The sequence below is a fragment of the Chiloscyllium plagiosum genome, unplaced genomic scaffold (assembly GCF_037043375.1).
Source record: "Chiloscyllium plagiosum isolate Xiang-an unplaced genomic scaffold, Cpla_swu_hap1 HiC_scaffold_24, whole genome shotgun sequence".
Taxonomy (NCBI): Eukaryota; Metazoa; Chordata; class Chondrichthyes; order Orectolobiformes; family Hemiscylliidae; genus Chiloscyllium; species Chiloscyllium plagiosum.
The window spans coordinates 20,251,045-20,273,417 of NW_028270162.1; the positions used below are offsets into that span (position 1 = coordinate 20,251,045).

Genomic DNA, 22,373 nt, shown 5'->3' on the forward strand with positions numbered 1-22,373 from the left:
TGAGAATAGAACAAGGGGAGCAGGTAAAACTGATATAACACAAATGATATCAGCAAATTTTCTTCACACGAGCTGTGATTAATACATTTGAATAAAGCTCCAGATAGAATAGATTCAAAATTTTGGAATTATTTAACAAGTGATGGTGTGCCACGATATGGACAATGAAAAACTTTCCAAAAGAAGTTGGGTTATTAGCATCCCTTATTCACAATGATTTTGTGATATGCAGCTTGAGAGAATTGACTGTTGTCATTTGACTTCTGGACTTGCATGCAATGGGTTCCTTTTGAGAAATGTGCTGTGTCCTGTGAAATAAACTGAGAGATACCAATGAGGGATGATTATAGGGTTAGTAAAGGAAAGATCTGTCAGACAATGAAAGTAATTTTTATACATTCATGGATGAGACTAACATGTATAGCTCACCGCTAATTGATTTTGAGAAGATGGTGATGAGCTGACTTCTTGCACTGCCACAGTCCTTGGGGTGTAGGGACACCCTGGAGCGGTTAGGAAGAGATTTCCAAAATGTGATCACACGACAGTGAAGGAATGGCACTATAGCTCCAAATCAGGACGGTGTGTGGCTTGGAGGGGAACTTGCAGGTGATGGTGTTCCAATGTATTTGTTGCCTTTGACTTTCTAGGTGGCAGTGTTTGTAACGTTGAAGGATACTGGGTGAGTTGTTGTTTGCTTCTTGTGGTTGATACAAACTGCTGCAACTGACTGTTGATGCTGACGGGACTGAATGTTGAAAGTGGTGGATTTGTCTTTAATCAAGTGAGGTGCTTTTTTCTGGATGGTGTTGAGCTTCCGAGTTGTTGTTTGAGCTGCAACCATTCATACAAGTGGAAAATATTTCATCATTCTCCTCAATTCTCTGTTTATGTGGCAGATACACTGGGCAGAACAGGAGAGGAGTCACTTGTCCTAGAATTCCAAAATCTGACCTAGCTTTGTAGCCACTCTATTTATATGGCTAATCCAATTTAGTTTTTCATCAATGATAACTCTCAAAATATTGATGGGTTACAGCAATATGCTACAATTAAATGCTGAGGGACAGTGGTTGGATTCTTTCTCATTGGATATGGTCATTGCCTGGCATGTATGTGGCATGAATGTTACTCGACACATATCAGCCAAAGTGTGGAAGTTGTATAGATCTTGTTGCAAATACACATGGGCTGCTTCAGAATTGAGGAGTTATGAATGGTGCTGACCTCCCAAAATGCATCACCTCATACTTGTCTGGATTAAACTCCATCTGCCATTTCTCTGCCCAAATTTCCAACTGATCTATATCTCCTTTGACAACCTTCCTCACTACCCACATTTACACCAATTTTTGTGTTGTCTACAAACTTACCATTAAGACCACCTACATTTTCATCCAAATCATTGATAAATGCGATAAGCAAGAGGTCCCAGCACTGATCCTTGCGAAACACCACTGGTGACAGAACTCCAGTCTGAAAAACAGCCCTGCACAACTATAAACCTATCATAAGTAACCTTGTCAAATACTTTAGGAAAGTGCATGTAGACAACATCCACTTCCTTATCCTCATCAATCATTTTTGTCACTTCCTCAAAAAACTCAATCGGATTTGTGAGACAAGACCTCCCCTGCACAAAGCCATGCTGACTGTTCCTAATAAGTCAATTTTTCTCCAAATGCAAGTAAATTCTGTCCTTAAGAATCTTCTCCAATAATTTCCTGACCACTGATATGACGTGACACTTGCGATCTACACTCCCGTGTGACCTGGCTGAGTGAGATACTGTAGATTGACCTGAAAGGTAGAGTTATTAACAAACCCTGAGTGTCTTCAGGAGAGGAATGGAGAAAATAGAAAGCTGATTTGCTGTCATTGTAATGTTGTCTTTTAGTTACACCACTGAACTAACCAGTTTCACATTAACCAGTCTCTGCAAATGTTATGCAAATGTTATTCCCTTGCTGTAAAATGAGGTGAGTGTTCATTGCAAAGATGGAGGTTAAAGACTTTGATTGTTAGTTAAAGATTGGAAATGATTGCTAACAATGCATAACAAAGGCAAGTCTAAACTAGCTATTATTGTGATCTGAGTGTCGATTATACCTAACTAATAACAAAAATGGAAGCTACCATTAAATTGTTGGTCACCTGGAATGAATGAGACAATGACCATCTCTCAGCTTCATGTGGAGAAACTTCCAGCAGTGGTGTTTTAAGAAGAAGCAAACCTCATGTCAATGGCAACATGTTTTTTTATATTTTGAAAATATACTTTATTCATAAAAATATATACATATGTAGTCACTGAAGCAGTTTGGTTCTGTACAGTAACATGTGCAAAAACAAACAACATGTTGTGCTGCAGTTATTGGTATTTGCAGCTGCTGGGATGTATCTTGGTCTCTGCTTTGCAAGTCCCAGTGATAGTGTTGTCTCTTTCAAATTGGGAGAACTGCTTTATTGCTAGCCCTCCATCTGAGTTTTTAATCCTGCGATCAATTCCAATATCAACAATGCAGAAAGAAGACAAATTGAAGAGGAGGAGGAGGTGGCGACAGCTTGAGAACAGTTTGAGACAATTACTGACGTCATCTGAATTGTGGCCTCCTACTCAATGAGCTCCGTTTATATAATTTGCAGTGTCTGGAAACAACTTTGCGAATGAAATTAAATTGATGACGTCACTGAGGGGTGATTATAGGTTAAATAAGAAATTAATAGCTAGTTGTTTAGGTGAGAAGTTCGTGGGGCGTATTACTTTGTAATTTTCCTGACCTTGTTTAATCAAAGCTCCTCAGGGACTGGGGGATTTTTCTATACAGAAGCCGCAGGTTACAATCTGTTCAGTGGTAAATTTGACACTGCTTTTGGTACACCTTCTTTCCTTTGTAGTGGAGCAACAGAATCTCTATTAACTAATAGTGTTTTTAATTGCTCACAGGTTAATTTCCTTCCGTGCACAAGGTTTCAGCAGTTCACTTTCCACCAAAGTTAAAAATCATACAACACCAGGTTATAGTCCAACAGATTTATTTGGAGGCACTAGCTTTCGAAGCACTGCTTCATCGTCAGGAGGTTGATGAAGAAGCAGTGCTTCGAAAACTAGTGCTTCCAAATAACTCTATTGGACTATAACCTGGTGTTATATAATTTTTAACTTTGTCCAGCCCAGTCCAACTCCTCCAAATCAATTTCCACCAGTATGACTCTCCCCTGGTTAATGACTTCATCTGTCGGTTTTCATTCCTCGGCTCTTGAAGATGATGCTTTCAGTCATGGTATAGTTTAATGCATCTAGGAAGCCCAAGTAAAAAGAAAGACTTGCATTCATGTAGCATTTTTCACCTCAGAATATCTCAAAATGCTTGAATCTAATCATTGTGTAAATGGCCGTTTTTAACATAGGTTTAGACATTAGTGGGTCATGTTGCCATGTGGATAATCTCAAGACAATTCTGTTCTGATCTTATGTATTTCTTTCATCCACTTTTGAGTTCAGTTTAACAAGCGGTGAACAAGACCCTAACTAATCCTAGTTTGTAAAGCTAAGCTTTAAGCAAAGCTAAACTAAACCAAGTTTATATAGCATCTTTACTACCAATCTGAGTGCAATCAACAGTGTTGCAACTAAGATAACCAGGCAGTGAAGGGCTGAACCAGAGCCCAGTCTTTACACACTGATAATTCTTTAACCAAAACATGTTCCTTCAAAACCAACAACTTCCATATATTTCCATATATAGAAACATAAATAAGTTTGAGTTACTGCCCAGTATCTGAATTCAATTAAGCACTCAATTAATATATAATTAACATTGAAGTCGTTATTGGACAAGCAAATGGATGCACATGGAATAGTGTAGGTGGGATGGGCTTCAGATTGGTATGACAGGTCGGCGCAACATCGAGGGCCGAAGGGCCTGTACTGTGCTGTAATGTTCTATGTTCTATTGAGATTCATCAGTGTCCAGCACACGGGTGAGTAAATGAATGAAAAATGTTCACAATATTCTGGGGAAAGTGATGTACAATCACAGCTTGATTATTTCTTATTCTGTCTTGGAAATTTCCTAGTAAGAAGTTGGGAATGGAGTAACTTACTATAATTGCAAAGAAACTTTCTGACTAAAACATGCTCAAAAAAGACATTTATTTTGAAGCTTACAATGTGAAACTTACAGACACTCATTAATGTGAAGCTTACGATAAGAAATTGCATGAGAAGAGCCTTGTCATATCCAGATCACCTTCATTTAAGCAGAGCAAGCTAAAAGGAGAATTAATGGAGGTTAATTCAGAAGGTTTACATAGTGAATCTACTTGATCCAATACTTGCTTTTATATGTCTTAGTTAAGTCTTTTTATTGGAAAAAAGTTACTCAATTGCATTTAAGATTGAACAGAACAGCATGAACTAACACTGTGAAACTGAAACATTGAGTGTGTGTGGTAGAATGTGAACGTCAAATGGTGGCCCTGAAACTAAAATTAAATATTTGGATGTTGAAATAAGTGACAGAAATGAGTAAGCTGCAAGTCATTGCAAAACTGAAACCTCCTGAAAGTGGAGTCATTTTGAAAAAGGAATAAGAGAACATGAAACAGAAGAGGGATATTGGTTTATCAAGTCTTTTTTTTCCCACATGCACCACATGCAATCCACTCCATTGTGGAATCTACCCACCTGTTTAATTTCTTTAGAGAAAGTTCCACATAAATACTCCCTGGTACCCAATGATTTTGAAGCAAAGCTCCAGAGTACAGGCGGCAAGGTGGCACAGTGGTTAGCACTGCTGCCTCACAGCTCCAGAGACCCGGGTTCAATTCCCACCTCAGGCGACTGACTGTGTGGAGTTTGCATGTTCTCCCTGTGTCTGCGTGGGTTTCCTCCGGGTGCTCTGGTTTCCTCCCACAGTCCAAAAGATGTGCAGGTTAGGTGAATTAGCCATGCTAAATTGCCCGTAGTGTTAGGTAAGGGGTAAATGTACGGGTATGGATGGGTTACGCTTCGGCGGGTCGGTGTGGACTTGTTGGGCCGAAGGGCCTGTTTCCCCACTGTAATCTAAACTAAAAAACTAAAAACTAAGTACTGGTCCATACCAACAGTACTGGCTGCTGTGTCACACACAACATTCCTTGCCCTCTATCTTCCTACCAACCATTCAAATAGACAACTGTAGTGACCAGGTGAGGAGGGGTGATCAGCTCCTTTTTTTAAACCCATTTTTGGTCAGTTGTAATAAGTATTGTAAAAACTGTGTCTTCTTAAGTCTAATTTCTAATTGTGGCCTGAAATGAGAAAGAAAGAACTGTTTTAAAAATGAAGGATGGTAGGGGGATTGTTGCATGTTTGAAAGCAAATAACCTGACACTCATTGTTTGCACAGCTGCTGATTTAGCAGTAGTTGAAGTGTAGTTTGCAGATAAGTTGGAGTGAAAGGGGTGCATACAAATGGAGCTTTGGTTGGTGCAAGTAACTGATTGGTCTATGGGCTAGTAACTGGTTATCGATGACAAAGGCATTCTGCCTGTCAACAGCTATGTGATTGGTTCTCAGTTAGCTGAACGGCTTTGACCTGTGAAAAAAATAGTGAGAAACCTTTAGAGCCCCATCAACTCAGGAGCTCTCTCTGTTCTCAGCATTAAAAGCCACTTTAGACCTGAAGAAAATCATTTTATTTTGCCTCTGGCAGTTAATTAATGAGTCAGAGACTTTTTAAAAGTGACCCAGCCATGTTGTGCTTCTGGAAAACCAGAGGAAGCATCTGGAAAAAGAAGATGAAGAAGCACTCTCTGATCAGCACAAGAACGATCTTGGCAACTCTTGTGAGCAAGGACCATTGACCTGTCTTCCCAGTTTATCCCTCTGTCGATAAGCTGTAATTTAAAAACATAGAATATAGATCAGCATGAGAATAGGCCGCTTGGTCCACCATGTCTGTGCTGACCATGATGTCAATGTAAACTAATCCCATCTACTTGAGCACAGTCCATATCCCTGTATTCCCTACCTGGTCATTTTTTTTTCTTTATCTCCCTGCTTGTGTGTGTAATGAGGAGCTTATTAGGGAGTTCAAGTTTAAATATTGGTGTTATATATCTATAGGTCACAATTATTTACCCTAAGCTGGTGTCTGAATGCTTGTAATAAACAGTAATTTCTATTAAATAGTGAAACCTGGTCTGTGCTTTCTGTCAATTTGGGTCTAAATGATTGGTTAAATGGAGAGATTTGTATATTTCAAAAAATTTAACTTCTGTGATTTCTCTGGGAATAGTAGGGCCTGATTTCCAATGTGCTATCCCAGTGAAGTGTAATAATGTTCTTTTTAGTCATAACACTTCAATTCAAGTTGGTTTACCAATCAGAAATGGAGAGAAACTAGTTCCAGGGTTTTCTTGAATGAAAGAAAGTGGAATTTTATCACATTTTCAACATGAGGAGTCTTTAACCTCCGTCTTTGCAACATGAGGAGAAAAGGCAACATCGAATGCTTACATGCAATGCAGATAATAAGCTAAAAGGAAGAGGGGAGGAGTGTGTCTACAGAGATAGAAAGATACAGGAAGATACAGAATGGAGTTTTTAGAACCCAACAATTTAGTTGTAGCGTTGCTTCCTCAGGAATATAGAAGTTTCTAGAAACCTTGATTTCTCAGTGAACAGTGGTTTTTCCAAGTTTCCTTTTCACTGGCATTGCTATTTCAAATTGGGCGAGAGAGCGAGAGAGAAGAGCTTTCAGTATTCCTGCTGTTATCAATCTGTGTTACTTTCTCTCACCTTTATTTCTCAAAGCAACTGTATTATAGGTCAAAGCTACTGTATTAGGCTTCATTCACATATTATCAATCTACCTCCTTTGACTTCATCAAATTGAACACTCTGCAGGTTTCATCTCTTTTCAGCTCCATATGCGAGTGTGAGTAAAACGAGAGCTGCAATGTTTTTGATATTTCATTGAGTTTCAGCATGTCTTGATTAAAATGGTAATTCTGATGCAGCCGTTTTCATATATTCCATATGAACGCTTGGACTTGTCAGCTGAGCACAAACCCTGTTTTGGTTAGGGGTGTCCTGTTTCAATTAAAACCATATTTCAGTCCATGTAAGACTCTAGGGTATTAAAGTTGATTGATGAAAAGTTGAATAATGGTAGTCCATTTTTATTCAGCGTGTAAGAGTATTTAAGTTCCTCAGTCTGCGCTGGTCCCATTGATCTCCAATCCCATTGATTCAGCAACACACTGAAAAATAACTTGACCTGAGCATGTTCAAGGTATTTTTCCAATGTTATATTTTCCCCTTTAAAAATGTATTTCTAATTTTGACAGCATGCAAATCATCACATGGAATGTTGGCACTGCGGTTCCACCCGATGATGTTTCTTCACTTTTGGGTCTGAATTCAGTTGATGCAAGAATTGACATGTATGTCATTGGGTAAGTTAAGACTTTCCTTTGATTCGGGATTTGTGAATATCACAATTATTGACAGGGTGAATGATGTTAGTGGTAAGAAATGAAATACCTTTGTATTTGTATTTACTAACTCAATGCAAATTGGGTGTTGATGGCAAAACTTTTGAGGCTCAAGAGTTATCTTTAGATCCAGTGCATCTCATGGTGTCACACCTCAGTCCCAGGTTTGATTCTCAGCTTGTGTTGAGATATTTAATGACAGATGTCAGATGTTATAGTTGTCCTCAGTAGCTTTCAATAAGAAGGAGAAATGTTTACCCAAGTTCCTGTTTGTCATGCTGTGCTCCAGGTGGAAAGGGGCAACGCAGGCACTGACTGGACTTGTAATGTCAGTGGCCTAGTAATCCAGAGGTGTAGGCTCCTGATCTGGCAATATGAGTTCAGGTCCCACTATTGCAGCTAGTGGAATTTAAATTCAATAATTAAAATCTTGAATTGAAAGCTATCTCAGTGATTATGACTATGAAACTAGCACTTATTGTTGTTAAAATGTGGAAGGAGAAAAAGGGAGAGATTGAGTGTGATGAAAATGATGCTCGCGCTCTTGCAGGTGGTTGAAAAGATGTCCCAAGCAAGTGAGGAGGCAGCGGTGAGGTTGTGCAGGGTTACCAGTGTAGGATACTGGGAGGTTAGGGTGATGGGAATGAGAACAAGTGAGGGAAGATGTTACAGGGAGTAGTGAGAGTGGCATGAGCCTTGGGTAGGAGGTGGGTGCAGTAGCAGAGAGAGAGTTAGTGTGAGGTTTCAGAGAGAAGGTGGTGGCATTTATCCTGGTGGAGTGGAGAAGGTCACTGACCTTCTTACAGCACGGCTGGCCATTCTTCCACACCAGGGAGATGGCATTGATCCAGACAGCAACCTCTGACCAGGCTGCAAGGTTCTGGGAGTGTGTCCTCCTCTACCAGTTCTCTGGGAAAAGGACGCCAGTCCTCGACATCACCCCCTTGATCGGAGCCTCCAGGTTTCTGTCAGAGAGTTGCGATGCCCTCTTCCCTTCTCTGAAATCTTCAGAATGACAGTCCACCCCGAGCAGGGCAGCTTCGATATGCCAGTGTGCATTCTGGCACAGCAGCCTTTTAAAAATGGTATGGTCCCCAGTCTTTCGGGAGGTTATCCAGGAATGATGAGCTGTTTTGGGAATGGTGAGTGATGAGATAAGCCTCAAATCAAGTGAGAGGGGTGTTGCAGGGCCGGGATAGTTGGTTAATGAGGAGGTTTTCTAAAATACAGTGAGAGATCTTGTTAGGTTTTGTAGTGAGAAATCCTCCATAACAATCAACAAAACCGACATTTAGTCACAAGACATAAGATTCAGCACATTTGTTTCCTATATACTGAAGTTCTGAAAATAAAGCCCAGGATTTTGTCTTAACCTGACCTGCCACCTTCAACAATTTGTGTACACATCACCCTGGGTACCTCTGCCACTGCACCCTCGTGAGAATTGAATCCTTCATTTTTTATTGACTTTCCTGGTTCTTCCCACCAAAATGTATCACTTCACATGTTGCTGCTAATGATGCCATGCTTGGTTTTAAAAGTTGTCAGATTGTAATGGAAGAAAAGACTGAGCAAGATTGGAGTTCCACAGATTTGGGGTCCTGTAAATTTAATGATAAATCTCAATAACTCTCTTGGTCATTTGTCTGAATTGACATTTGAGAGTCCTCACTGTTCACACTCTAAAAAATGTGCAGGTTAGGTGAATTGGCCAAGTTAAATTGCCCGTAGTGTTAGGTGAAGGGGTAGATGTAGGGGAATGGGTCTGGATGGGTTGCGCTTCGGCGGGTTGGTATGGACTTGTTGGGCCGAAGGGCCTGTTTCCATACTGTAAGTAATCTAATCTAATCTAATTCTGTAACAACAATTACTGCTCTTCAATACATCTGACTTGCTTGTTAAATAAAAGCACCCTCTATTTTTGGGACTAATACAGTGAAGATGCAGGAAGAAACAAAAACCTGTGGATTGATACTTTTAGAGAGAAATTATACCCAGTCCTGGACTGGTTTGTGATGTAGATTACAAGCATCGTCATCCCAACAATTTGTATTCTTTATTATATCCATTAAACTACTAAATTAATAGCTTTTACTTGTCTAGGATGCATACACTGTAGTCTAATCGAAGGGGTTCCCTCCTCTCTCAAATTTCTACGAAGATAATGTGGCGCTGTCTGATCTACTTTTTACAGTCTTTTTACAGCCGGCAATTAGGGTCTCGGATGGTTCCATTTCTCTCACAGGCTCAGGGACACTGAGATTAGCTGAAATTCTCCACTTGAGATCAGTTAGCTCAGCACCAACAAAGAGCTGAACCCTAGACCCCCCTGCTGTAAAATGGTAGGTTCCTCTCCCAGTCTGCACTAATCCAATGTTATGGGCAAGTGGAACACTTTACTTTCATTTCAGTATGAATCTGTCTTCAAAATAAATGAAATTGTTTTGTGAGTGAGGGAATCAGCAAGTGATCAGGAATGAAATGCTTTTGTTCTGACATAAAGAATGAGACAATGAGAGGGAGATTGAATCTGTCATAACATTTTGTTCATCAGCTTTGTTAATGAGGCGGAGACGGAAAAATACCAGCAATAGTCAGCAACTCAGTTGGTGCTTGCATTAATTATTGATCAGGGTTCATTACAGTTGCTATGTCAATAAGCAGAAGAACAGGGATATTATAGACACATATGAAGACAGGAAAAAGGAACAGGAATAGGGCAATCAGGTCCTTGCGCCTGCTCTGCCATTCAGCTAGATCATGGCTGATTTTGTGCCTCAACACCATTTCCCTACACTATCCTCCATCCTTTGGCATCCATATTATTTAGAAAATTTCAGATTTTGCTTTGAATGTACTCTGACTGAGTCTCCATCTGTGGTGGAGAATTCCAAAGACCCACCACCCTCTGAGTGAAGAAATCCCTTCTCATCTCAATCCCAAATGGGCTACCTCTTACTCTCTTCCAGGATTCTCAATCCCCTCAGCCAGTGGTACCACCAGCGGAAGAGTCTGTAATGTTTTAAATTTTTTGGATCACTTCCAGTCACAGCTGACAATATCACACTTTGGATGCAGAAAGATCTGGTCCGAGCAAAACTGAGACAGCTGGTGGTGCTGGGGGAAACCAAAGGGCTATCACAGCTAGAACTGAAACTTTCTGGACAGACCACATCTTAGTAGAGGACTGTGAATTATTATGGGGAGCAAGAGTGATTGTCCTGAGCAAGGATCACTGCTGGAAACTGGCTGAAACCCACCAGGGTCATCCACGGGTTTCCAAAGTGAAAATGTGGTGAGACGTTATGTCTGGTGACCAGGATTGGATGCAGACATAGCTGCATTTGTGGGGCAGTGCCCAGAGTGCCATCAAGGACAAAACACACGGCCAGCAGCTCTCCCACATTCATGGGAATGGCTGGGTAAACCCTGGACTCAGTTACACATTGACTATGCAGGTCCTTTCATGGGCTTAATGTTCCTAGTTATTGTAGATGCCCACTCAAAGTGATTGGTCATTTGTCCATTTGTCAAACAAAGGACTGACAATAGAAAAACTGCGCACATCTTTTACAATACACAGACTCCCGGAAGTGTTGGTCACAGATAATAGGATATTGTTTACCAGCAGGGATTTGAGTTTTTCCTAAAGTTGAATGGCTTTTGGCATTTAAGGACTCTTCATATCATCCAGCATCCAATGGCCTAGCAGAAAGAGCAGCCCAAACATTGAAAGCAGGCTTGCAAAATCAGCCTACAGCTTTGCTAGAAACCAAACTTTCCCGGTTCCTAGTGACTATAGGACCACCCCTCATGCAACTACAGGGACAGCTCCAGCAGAGTTGCTAATGAGGCAAAGACTCTGCATCAGGTTAAATCTAATCTTCCTGGAGCTGGGGCGGTAGGGTGAAACGGCATCAGGAATGCCAATGCCAGACACGAGACTCCATTAAGCAGGAGAGACAGTTTACTTCACGGGATGAAGTTTGGTGAAAGTACCAGAGAAATGGCCGTACATGGGTAAGAGGCATGGTCGACACGAGATCAGGTCTTGTGACGCATAAAGTTTGGGTCGGTGTGATGGTCCTGAACAAGCACATGGACCTTATTAAAGCTGCAAACTCACAAATGGTGCAGGAGCAGAACATGTCCTACCCCATGGAACAGTTGGAAAGACTGTCCGAATCTGTGGGTTCTCCCTCTCTGTCAGGAGACCTCTGAATCTGAGATGGACACAGCGGATCTTGCATCATCGATGCCTTGCTGCAAGAAGAGAATGAACTTCCCCTGAGGTGTTCTGGGTGCAAGGGGCAAGCTCCTGTGCATTACACACCGCCTGTATCTGACACAGTGTCAGAGGAACTTGCCCCTTGCCCCACGATCGGCCCAAATACTAAAGTAAATGATTTCAGATTTTTCTATATTATATTGCATTCAATTCCTTAGCCTGGTTAAATTCTATTGACGCCTCTTCGCAACTCATGTTCCCATCTAATTTTGTGTCATCAGCAACCTTGGAAATATTATATTTCATCACCACATCCATATCATTGACATAGATTATGATCAGCTGATTCCCAATCATCAATCCTTGTGGTACCTCACTCTCGTCACAACACAAATTACAGACTTCTCAAAAACCTTTTTCTCAATACTTGAGGTATTTTTTACTGTATTGAATAGTAGGGCTGGTTCTCTGAAGTGTGTTGGAAGTGTAGTGCTGATTGCAGCCTGTGTATTGGAATGAAACAAACTCCTATTGTGCAAGATGTTTCTAATCCATTAAGATACAGAATGCTTCATGCACTGGATGGTTAATATGGGGACAGGGAGCTGATTAACATACAAGATCCATTCAGTTAATCTCCATCCTGATGTGAATCTTGTCTGCCTACCAGACAAAGTCCTTTATACCGTGCACTGAAAATTACTAACATTCAGTGGAGGATGAAGGATTTTCACTGTTGCATTTCTGTCATGACATGGCTAATTAAAATTCACTGATATGTATCAAATTTTGCCCACATTCGATTTGAGATCAAAGAACTTGAAATAAAATCACTACAGACGCATGGGACAGATTTTGACCTTGTATGATAGTGTAATACAGGTAATAAACTGCCTGGATTGCATTCCTCCCAATGGACTTGCTTGGGAATTAAATCTGAGCAAGATATAAAATAGACAGTCAGTTTATTGTCAGCTCTTTGCTTAAACTACCTTCAACCATTGAGGCCTTCACCTTGGAGTTGGCTCCCTAAGCTTCTCTAACTTTCTCCATTCCTTTAAGACATGCCTTAAATTCTGCTTCCTTGATCAAACTGTCATGATATCGCCTTATGTGACTTGAGGTCAAATTCTGTTGGATTATACTGCAAAGAAGTGAAAGGTGCTGTTCATTGTAAATTGTTGCTATTCTATCACATAAAGCCAAAATCCTTCTGAGTGAATTGTCATTGCTTGCTTCGTTGCTTCATTGACGCTCTTCACCTTTATCATGTAGCCTCCTGTTATTGACCTGAGGCCCTGTATCCCTAGTTACATGCTCCTTCCACCTGTGTCTCCTAATCTTTATATAATAAGGAAACAGGCTCTTCAGCTCATCTGGAGCATCTGGTGTTCTGATCCAAACAAGCCTCCTTTCATCCAGTCATTTAACCTTATCCGTATACCCTTCTTATCTCCATAACATTTTTATCTACCTTCCCCTTAAATGGATCTTTAATTTCCCCTTTTCTATGGCCTCATGAACAAGATTTTTATACAGTATTGGCTGCTGTCCAAAATTCAAAGCAGCTATTTGTCCTTCTCTTCCTGCTGGAGTTATGTATAAAATAAAACACTAATCTTTGATGTGGTTAAAAGACAAACATCTAGGAAGTGTGGCTTTCCAGACACACTTTCCACAAATGCATTGGCCCTTTAAGATACAGATGACTGGTGTGTGCTGCTTACATTCCAGTTTTTTGACTCTGCACTTTCAAATGAATTTTAAATGAAGTAATCACAGGTTTAATGCAACAGCTTAAATGCCCCGGAAACTGCTGTAAGCATTCTGAAAATTGGTTACTGACACAGTCAAGATTTTATTTTCCCTATCCTTGGCAACAGCAGTATTCAAGACTGTAAAAGCCAGAGTACAACATTGGAAAATATTTTTAAATTATTTATTAATGTTGTTAAAAAAAACAATCAATTTTTTAGTAACAGGCAAAATAATTTCATAATTTGTGGCTTAATTGTGTTGTCTGAACAAACTGCATTTAGCTTGACTGGGGGCTGATATGGTCTTTAAGAGTGCTTTCGGTTGTTTAGAAAATGGTGATGTAGTAGTATCTATTTTGTCCCTGTCCCTTTCCCCGCACCCACCTGAATAACTTACAGATCATTGTACTCATTTTCTTCTGCTGTCGTTGACAAAGCTGGATATATCAGATTTTCTTTCATGACTGACATCCAACAAAGCTCATCTTCCTATCTCTCAGAGGAGTCTCTTTCAGAGCCCAGTCACTGCAGTGTTCCTTCGACAGCTTAACCCTGTAGTTCTGTCATGATGCAGCCATTAAGATGTGTACATCCATCACTGTTACAAAGTAGCAGCATTTTTTTCTGGTGTGTATGCCAAGCTATATGAGCCTGCACAATACATCAGGATGGTTTCTGCAACCTATCTCTGTGCTGTGCCCACATGAACAGGGGTAAATAAGAGTGTGAAGGTAAGTGCAGGGGTTCACTGCACTTATTCAATTCTCCCATGTGTGAACTTAGGAGGGAAGAGAAAAGGACAAAGAAAATCTGTTTCTCCAAAGATAGGCATTGCAATTGGACCACATTTTGCAGGGAATGAGCAGGGCTACATTTAAATGACTGCTTTCTCCTGCAGCTGACTTGCTCCCCTATTTTGAACAGGGTAAAATATTAGTATCCTTTCAGAATCATTAGAAACCATTGAATACGATTGAGTTCAAACACCGAGAATGCTGGAGAAACTCAAGCAGGTCTGGCAGCATCTGTGAGGGGGAAACAGAGTTAACGTTTTGAATCTAGTATAACTCTTCTTCAGATCTGAAAGGAAGTTGGATCCAGACATGGAGCAGGACAAGAGTAGGTCAGGGTCCGATCATGGGCTGAGTGGTGAGAATCGATTTGCTGATGATGATCATTTCAGTGAGAACCTCAGTAACAGGAACAGCAAATCAATAACATGAATGATTAATTGATGCATCCATTTTTTTTGAGACTGAGATGAAGCACAGAATGAATTTTTATATTAACAGGGTTTTTTTTGCATTTTTTCAAAATGGAACTATTTGATCACATGCAGAAAGGTAAAACAAATCACGTGACAACCATTGGCTTCAGGAGGTATGGGATACAGGGAGATTTGGCTATCTGGATTCAGAATTGGCTGGCTGACAAAAGGCTGAAAGTGGTTGTAGATGGAAAGTATTCTGCCTGGAGGTCAGTGTTGACTGGTGTCCCGCAGGGCTCTGTTCTTGGGTCTCTGTTCTTTGTAGTTTTTATAAATGACATGGATGAGGAGGTTGAGGGGTGGGTTAGTAAATTTGCAGATGACACAAAGGTTAGCGCTGACGTCGATAGTATAGAGGGCTACTGCAGGCTGCAGCGTGACATAGACAGGATGCAGAGCTGGGCTAAGAAATGGCAGATGGAGTTCAACCTGGATAAATACAAAGTGATGCATTTTGGAAGGTCGAACTCAAATGCTGAATATAGATTAAAGACAGGATTCTTGGCAGTGTGGAGGAACAGAGGGATCTGGGTGTTCAAGTACATAGATCCCTCAAAGTTGCCACCCAAGTGGATAGGGTTGTTAAGAAAGCATATGGTGTTTTGGCTTTCATTAATGGGGGAATCGAGTTTAAGAACCGCGAGGTTTTGCTACAGTTGTACAAGTCCCTGGTGAGACCACACTTGGAATATTGTGTCCAGTTCTGGTTGCCCTAATATAGGAAAGATACAGAGGCTTTGAAGAGGGTGCAAAGAAGGTTTACCAGGATGCTGCCTGGACTGGAGGGCTTGTCTTATGAAGAAAGGTTGAATAAGCTCAGGCTTTTCTGTCTGGAGAGAAGGAGGAGACCTGATAGAGGTATACAAGATAATGAGTGGAATAGATAGAGTCAATAGCCAGAGTCTTTTCCCCAGGGCAGGACTGACTGGTACGAGGAGTCATAGTTTGAAGATATTAGGAGGAAGGTATAAACGAGGTGTCAGAGGTAGATTCTTTACGCAGAGAGTTGTGAATGCATGGAATGCGTTGCCAGCTGTGGTGGTGGGACCAGAGTCATTAAGGACATTTAAGCAACTCTGGACATGTATATGGACAGCAGTGAGTTGAGGGGTGTGTAGGGTTAAGTTATTATATTTTGCTTTAGGATTAAACCTTGGCACAACATCGTGGGCCAAAGAGCCTGTTCTGTGCTGTACTTTTCTATATTCTATGTTCTATGTTCCAACTGTTCAGGTTGTGCTTATTCTGCTGTAACTTCCTGCTCACAGTTTTTCCTTAGATTCCAATCTTGGTTCTTGAGTTTATTTAAAAATTCAAAACTTGTACAAAATTCAAAATATAAAACAATGTTTGTAAGTGAACGTATAATCTGCAAAATATTTCTACAAGTGCAATTGTAAATGTTTAAGTGAATAAATACATGGAGTTACTTTGACAAATTATAATATTATACCAGAGTTGGCATTCACTTCTCCAGGAAGCTTCATGTAACAGCTGAATGAAGACATTGCCATGTCAGTGCTGCTGATCAGGATGAAAACTAGATGAAAACAGAGAAAGCAATGACATGCCTCATACCAGTACCATACATACCAGTTTGTCACTTCTGGGGTTCAGTCCTAAGTTAGAGGGTTTATTGATTGTCAACAGTAAAGATACTCACATTTTGAGAGTCCTGAGCAGTGACTTAATCAAGGGCCACTTTTAAAAACCCACAGTGAAGTGTTATGTGCTATACATCTACTGATTGCTCACTTGGTCAACCAACAAGCTGAGCTGTATTTACCATGAGGTCCCCAGTTTGGTTCTTGTCTCAGGCTAAGTTAGCTCATCTAAGCATGCATTACGACAACTTTATCAGATTGAGTTTTCGCCTTCCTGGCCTTGAGATCACTTTGATCACATTGCTGCTGAAAAGCACAGACGTGTGAATAGGATAACATTTGGCAGCAGTACCAGAAAAGCAGGGTTTTTAATCTGTGATGCTAGTAACCTGAAACTCATTTATTTACGTAATCATTTGCAAGTTAGTATGCAAATAATTCGCAATTAACCCTTGATGTAGCACACTGATCTGTGGAGAATATGTGGGAATTCCAAAGTGTTTTCTTTTCTACTTCTGATAGATAAGAAAATGACACATTTTCACCCCAGTATATGGACAGAACAGAAAGAGGCTATTCTGGCTCTTGAACCTGTTCCACCATTTTGTGAGATCATGGCGAATCTGCATCGTAATTCCACCCTCTTCCTTCGCTGGCAAAAAAATCTCATTTAAAATTAATAATTCAGTTCGCATTTATGTTTCTATGTTGTGAAGACAGTTTCCCACAGTTGTTGGTGAGTAGGAGTATCAATGCCTGCTTGGCGAATATTCATGAGGCCAATCAATCTATTCTGTCTCTCCAGCAGTAGTCAATAAACGTTGATCAGGAACAAGACTTCGCAGGATATCCATTCCCTGCCACTCTCCACTCTCACAAGAATACAACTGTTCAGAGATATTGTCAAAACTATTGCTGTGGGTCAGTTCAGCAAAAGAATAGGTTGCAATGGATCCATCCTGTCTTCATGATTTAGTACAAATAAATTGCAAACTAAGTCACTGTGACAGCTGATGTTTGTGAATTCTTGTGCCTCTCATGATGAGTCTAAGGTCTTCCTTCAACAATGGATTTAGATATTTTATTTAGAGCTGGGTTCATTGCTTCTTCTGTATAGCTATATATGAGGTGGTTAACAGGTAGAGTGACATAGATCTCATCAAAATACCTCATGGGAGAGAATTCCCACTTTGTCCAAATTTTTATGACTTTTTTTGGCATGACCCGGCTTTGATCCTGATGAAAGGTTCTGTCCTGGAATGTCGACTCCCTTTCTCCTCTGATACGGCTTGACCTGCTGTGCTCTTTCCAGCTCCACCCTATATCTATTCTGGCTTTGGATTCCTGAAGAAGGGCTTATGCCCGAAACGTCGATTCTCCTGCTCCTTGGATGCTGCCTGACCTGCTGCGCTTTTCCAGCAACACATTTTTCACCTTGGATTCTGGTAAAGGTTCCTTATCTGAGCCACCCCTATCTGTGGAGGAAGTTTCTGTCAACCTGTCATGTAAGGTCCTTTAAAAATCACAATCAAACCACACCAAAATCTTTTGTGCTTCGGGAAACACAAACCTGGCTTATACATCAAATGTAAAATACCACAGATGCTGGAAATCTGAAACAAAATGCAGAAAATGGTGGGAAGTACTCAGTAGTTCTGGCAGCACCTGTGGAGAAAGAAATGTGTGGACAATGTGTCTAGAGGAAACATGGATGACAGAGCCATGGACAGCTGCCATCTGACATCGAAAACGAGAGGAAAAACTAGAGTAAAATTGAAACCTGCAAAGTTAGAGGGCATAGGTTTAGGGTGAGAGAGGAAAGATATAAAAAAGACCTAAGGGGCAACTTTTTCACGCAGAGGGTGGTACGTGTATGGAATGAGCTGCCAGAGGATGTGGTGGAGGCTGGTACAATTGCAACATTTAAGAGGCATTTGGGTGGGTATATGAATAGGAAAGGTTTGATGGGATATGGGCCGGGTGCTGGCAGGTGGGACTAGATTGGGTTGGGATATCTGGTCGGCATGGACAGGTTGGACCAAAGGGTCTGTTTTCATGCTGTACATCTCTATGACTCTATAAAGAAGCAATATGGAGGCATAAATTATGAAAGATATCAGTACATTTAATGATCCTTCAGGCTTATCTCTGTTTCCCTCTCCACAGACACTGACAGATCTGCTGAATATTTCCAATGTTATCTATTTGTACTTCAGATTTCCATCCTCCACAGTAATGCACTTTCCTTTCTATTGTGACTCTTTTTAAACAAAATTAATGGTTTTAACAGAGGTTAGGCTCCACTATGTTGCTGGGTTAATCCACAATTGTTAACACACAGATAAATTGTTGTCATGGTTAAAACAGTCTTTCTTAACTAATTCTGGATGAAGTTTGACATAATTAAAAAAAACACACCCAGGACAAATATTCTCCAATTGGAATCCAAAAACAAGGACTGCATTCATTTAGTAACTAAAGAATGTAACAGATCATGACTCCAATGTGAAGTGATTCTGCCAGATTTGGAGCTAAGGTAGATATTCCTTCTGCTCACAATCCTGTTGCTAGGTATTGTGTTTTCTAATATTTGGGACAGCAAAGGAGATGTCTCCTTCTCTGTTTTCAGGTTGTGAGTACCAAGTTAATCAGCAGTGCTCTATTCAGATAATTGAGTACTTGAGTAGATGGAAAAGGAAATATTCTCATTGCTGTTAACTGGATCTACAACTCAATTAAATTCAGTAGTTAGCTGCATGCCTGTACTATTGAGTCGGAATTGAGGATCATAACAAAGTGGACTGTGGGTATGTCACCCATGTAACAGATCCCTGCCTAGAATGAACAGTTTGAAAGATGTATTGTAACTGCTTAATAACAATTCTTATAGTTAACAAACAGTGCTCACTTCATAATCATTTTATTCAGACATTTTTTGATACATTTACAGCTGGAGGTCTGGCAGGGTGGGGAGAAGGGGGTTGTGAGGCCTGGGGATGCACAGATTCTGAAAATGTGAACACTGACAAAGATTACTGAGCAATTTATAGCGCCAAGCCCCAACGATAAGGTGCCAGGTCATTAACAGCTCTGAGCAGAAATTGCTGGGCACTCAGAAAGGACAATTGTTGGCCAGCCTACTCTACAAGTTACTCTACTTGCTAACCACCTCATATATTAATCTTATATATTAAAAGGCAGAAGAAGGAATGAACCCAGTTTCATGTGAATGTCTAATCTCATTGCTGAACTTGTTCTGAGAGGCAGGAGAAAGAAGACATTTAAATGTAGCCCTGTTCATTCCCTGCAAAATATGGTCCAATTGCAATGCCTACCTTTGGAGAAACAGATTATCTTAGTCATTTTCTCTTTTCTCCTAAGTTGGCACATTGGAGAATTGAAAAAATGCAGCGATCCCCTGCACTTAGCTTCATACCCTTATTTATCCCTGTTCATCTGGGCACAGCACAGAGGTCAGCTGCAGAATCCATCCTGATGTATTGTGTGGGCACAGAGGCAGCCATGATAGTTTGGCCGACATACCAGCACAAAATATACAATTTTGTGACAGTAGTGGATGTACACATCTACATGACTTTATCATGACAGCACTACAGGATAAGTTGTTGATGGAATACTGCAATGACTCAGCTATGAAAGAGACTCCTCTGGGAGATAGGAAGATGAACTTTGTTGAATGTCATTCATAAAAAAAAATCTGGTGCATTCAGCTTTGCCAGTGACAGTACAAGAAAATAGCTAAAATCATCTGTGAGTTATTCAGGTGGGTGTGGGGAAAGGGTCAGGGACAAAATAGATGCAACTACATCACAATTTTCTAAACAACCCAAAGCACTTTTAAAGACCATCACAGCCTCCAGTCAAGCCAAGGAATCCAGTATCTTCAGTTCTTTGTTTCATTTCATTAAACATTGTGTTGGTCACTTGTGCAGGAACCAGCAGACAGATTTTAGAATTTAGTGAAAGTAACAATGAAGATATCAGTTTCAAACAATTTGATTCCGTCATTGCCTTATTTTAATCTCTCAATATTTGGAATGTGCGTGTTCAGTGTTTGGGATTTTCAGAAGGTTATGTTCTTTTGCCAATAAATGTGGATCAAGGATTCAAGTGTGAAACATTATCAGAGAATGTGAATAAGAGAAGGAAATGTCTTTGTGCCAGTCATCTCAGTTTAAGCCTTTAATATAGCTACAAGTGAAGTCTCAGTTTTGTTTCTTACACAATTGTAGTTGATCATAATTTCAGTATTAACTGCACATAGTTTTGACTGTTTTTAGAAAGTTTTTTGTTCCTCTGTAAAGATATTGAATCCCCGTTGGGACTACGCCATCTCCCATTCTAGTACTGTGTTCATTCTTATTTGCAGTAAGTATCAGCCTCAGACTTTGCCAATCCTGTTCTCATGCATACACTTTTCTTCAAAGGTAACCAGATAAAGACTTCTGGCTGATCTGCCCTCCATAGTTAAGAAGGCTAATGGAATGCTGGAGTACAAGGATAGAGAAGTTTTGCTGAAGTTATGCTGCAGTTATACAAACCCTGGTTAGCCCCCACTTGGAGTATAGTGAGTAGACCTGGGAACCCCACCTGAGAAAAGACATATCGGCCTTAGAGGGAGTACAATGTAGGATTACAAGAATTATACCGTACCTGGTTGTTTTGAGGCGAGATTATACAAATTAAGCCTGTTTTCTCTCGAATTTAGAAAGTCAGGGGCTGATCTGTTCAAAGTCTTCAAGATATTAACAGTAAAAGACAGGGTAGATAAAGATAAACTATTTTCACTGGTTAGAGATTCTAGAACTTGGGGCACGTTCTGAGAATTAGAGCCAGATCGTTCAGGAGAGATGTTAGAAAGCACTTCGAAACACAACCCTCTTCCATAAATGGCAGTGAATGCTGCATTAGTTGTTAAATTTAAATCCATGATAGTTTCTTGTTGTTAAACAAAGGTATTAAGGGACCTGGGTTAAAAGTAGATATATGGAGTTGGACTGCAGATGACTACAGACTACTGGATGGTAGAACAGGCTTGAGGGGCTGAATGGCCTACTTCTGTTCCTATGTTCCTGTGACACACCAAGGTTAATTATGGTGCAGCAGTGTCTGCAGCCTTTTTTCCTGTTTCTCTCTCAGTGATCTGGAATCAAAGCTGAGATCTCCCTGAATTTGAACTGGCAAACACACCAGTTAATGGTATTGCCACTAACCTCATGGAGCAGTTTCTGCTCCAGTCACTGGTGCTTTATGTTACCTGTTTGGTTCTAACTATTATTACATGAACTGTTGCATGCAATATTAACTTGTAATTTGATCTAAAAAACTGAAACATGAATCCAAATCAATAATCTGTGAATAGGTTTCTGTTCTCATTCTTTGGAGCAATGCATAGAAACAAGGCCATTAAGTCTTATTGTAAAAGCATTAGTGAGCATCCTGGTAGCAAGCTATCACAAACTACCATATTTATATTTTTGAAAATGAATCATGTTGAAGACTCTTTTCAGAGTTATATTTCCTTGGGTTTTGGAAACTTATGTTAGATATGTTGTTAGATTTAGGTTTTATCATTACGTGGACTCAAGTACAGGCTCTGAGCTTGTGATCCTAGATACAATACTGGGGTTGGGGGGGTGGGGGTGGGGAAGGGGTGACCCTATCCTTACACAATATGTACATGTACATGGTTCCCAGCCAGAATCCTAATTGACATTCCCACCCCAACCCACTTAGAGCAATTGTCGATCCCCATGACCACCTCATTTGAGAAATTAGCACAGATTTGGTTGGTGTAGTTTAACTACTTCCTCCCTGAAGCAACAACAAAAACAGAACTTGCTAGAGAAACTCAGCAGGTCTGGCACCATCTGTGAAAGAAAGCACAGTTAATGTTTCAGGTCCAGTGATCCTTCTTCAGAACTGATTGTAGCTAGGATAGAATTGGTATATGTGCTGAAGATGGGATGGAGGGAGGGTGGAGGAGTAATTGATAGGTGGAGCCCAGATAG

The 22,373-nt window shown here is 40.5% G+C and overlaps 1 protein-coding gene across 7 annotated transcripts in view; it reads left to right on the forward strand.

Moving 5' to 3' along the window:
- inpp5jb (inositol polyphosphate-5-phosphatase Jb) overlaps nucleotides 1-22,373 on the forward strand; it is an 85,858-nt gene that overhangs the window by 15,966 nt on the left and 47,519 nt on the right. For all 7 annotated transcript variants that reach the window (XR_015761248.1, XM_087999969.1, XM_087999972.1 and 4 more), the window contains one exon: nucleotides 7,339-7,446. Coding sequence is in view for 6 of the 7 variants with exons in the window: in XM_087999969.1 (XP_087856095.1) it covers nucleotides 7,339-7,446 (108 nt within the window). In the remaining variant the exon portion in view is untranslated. The remainder of the gene's footprint in view (nucleotides 1-7,338; nucleotides 7,447-22,373) is intronic.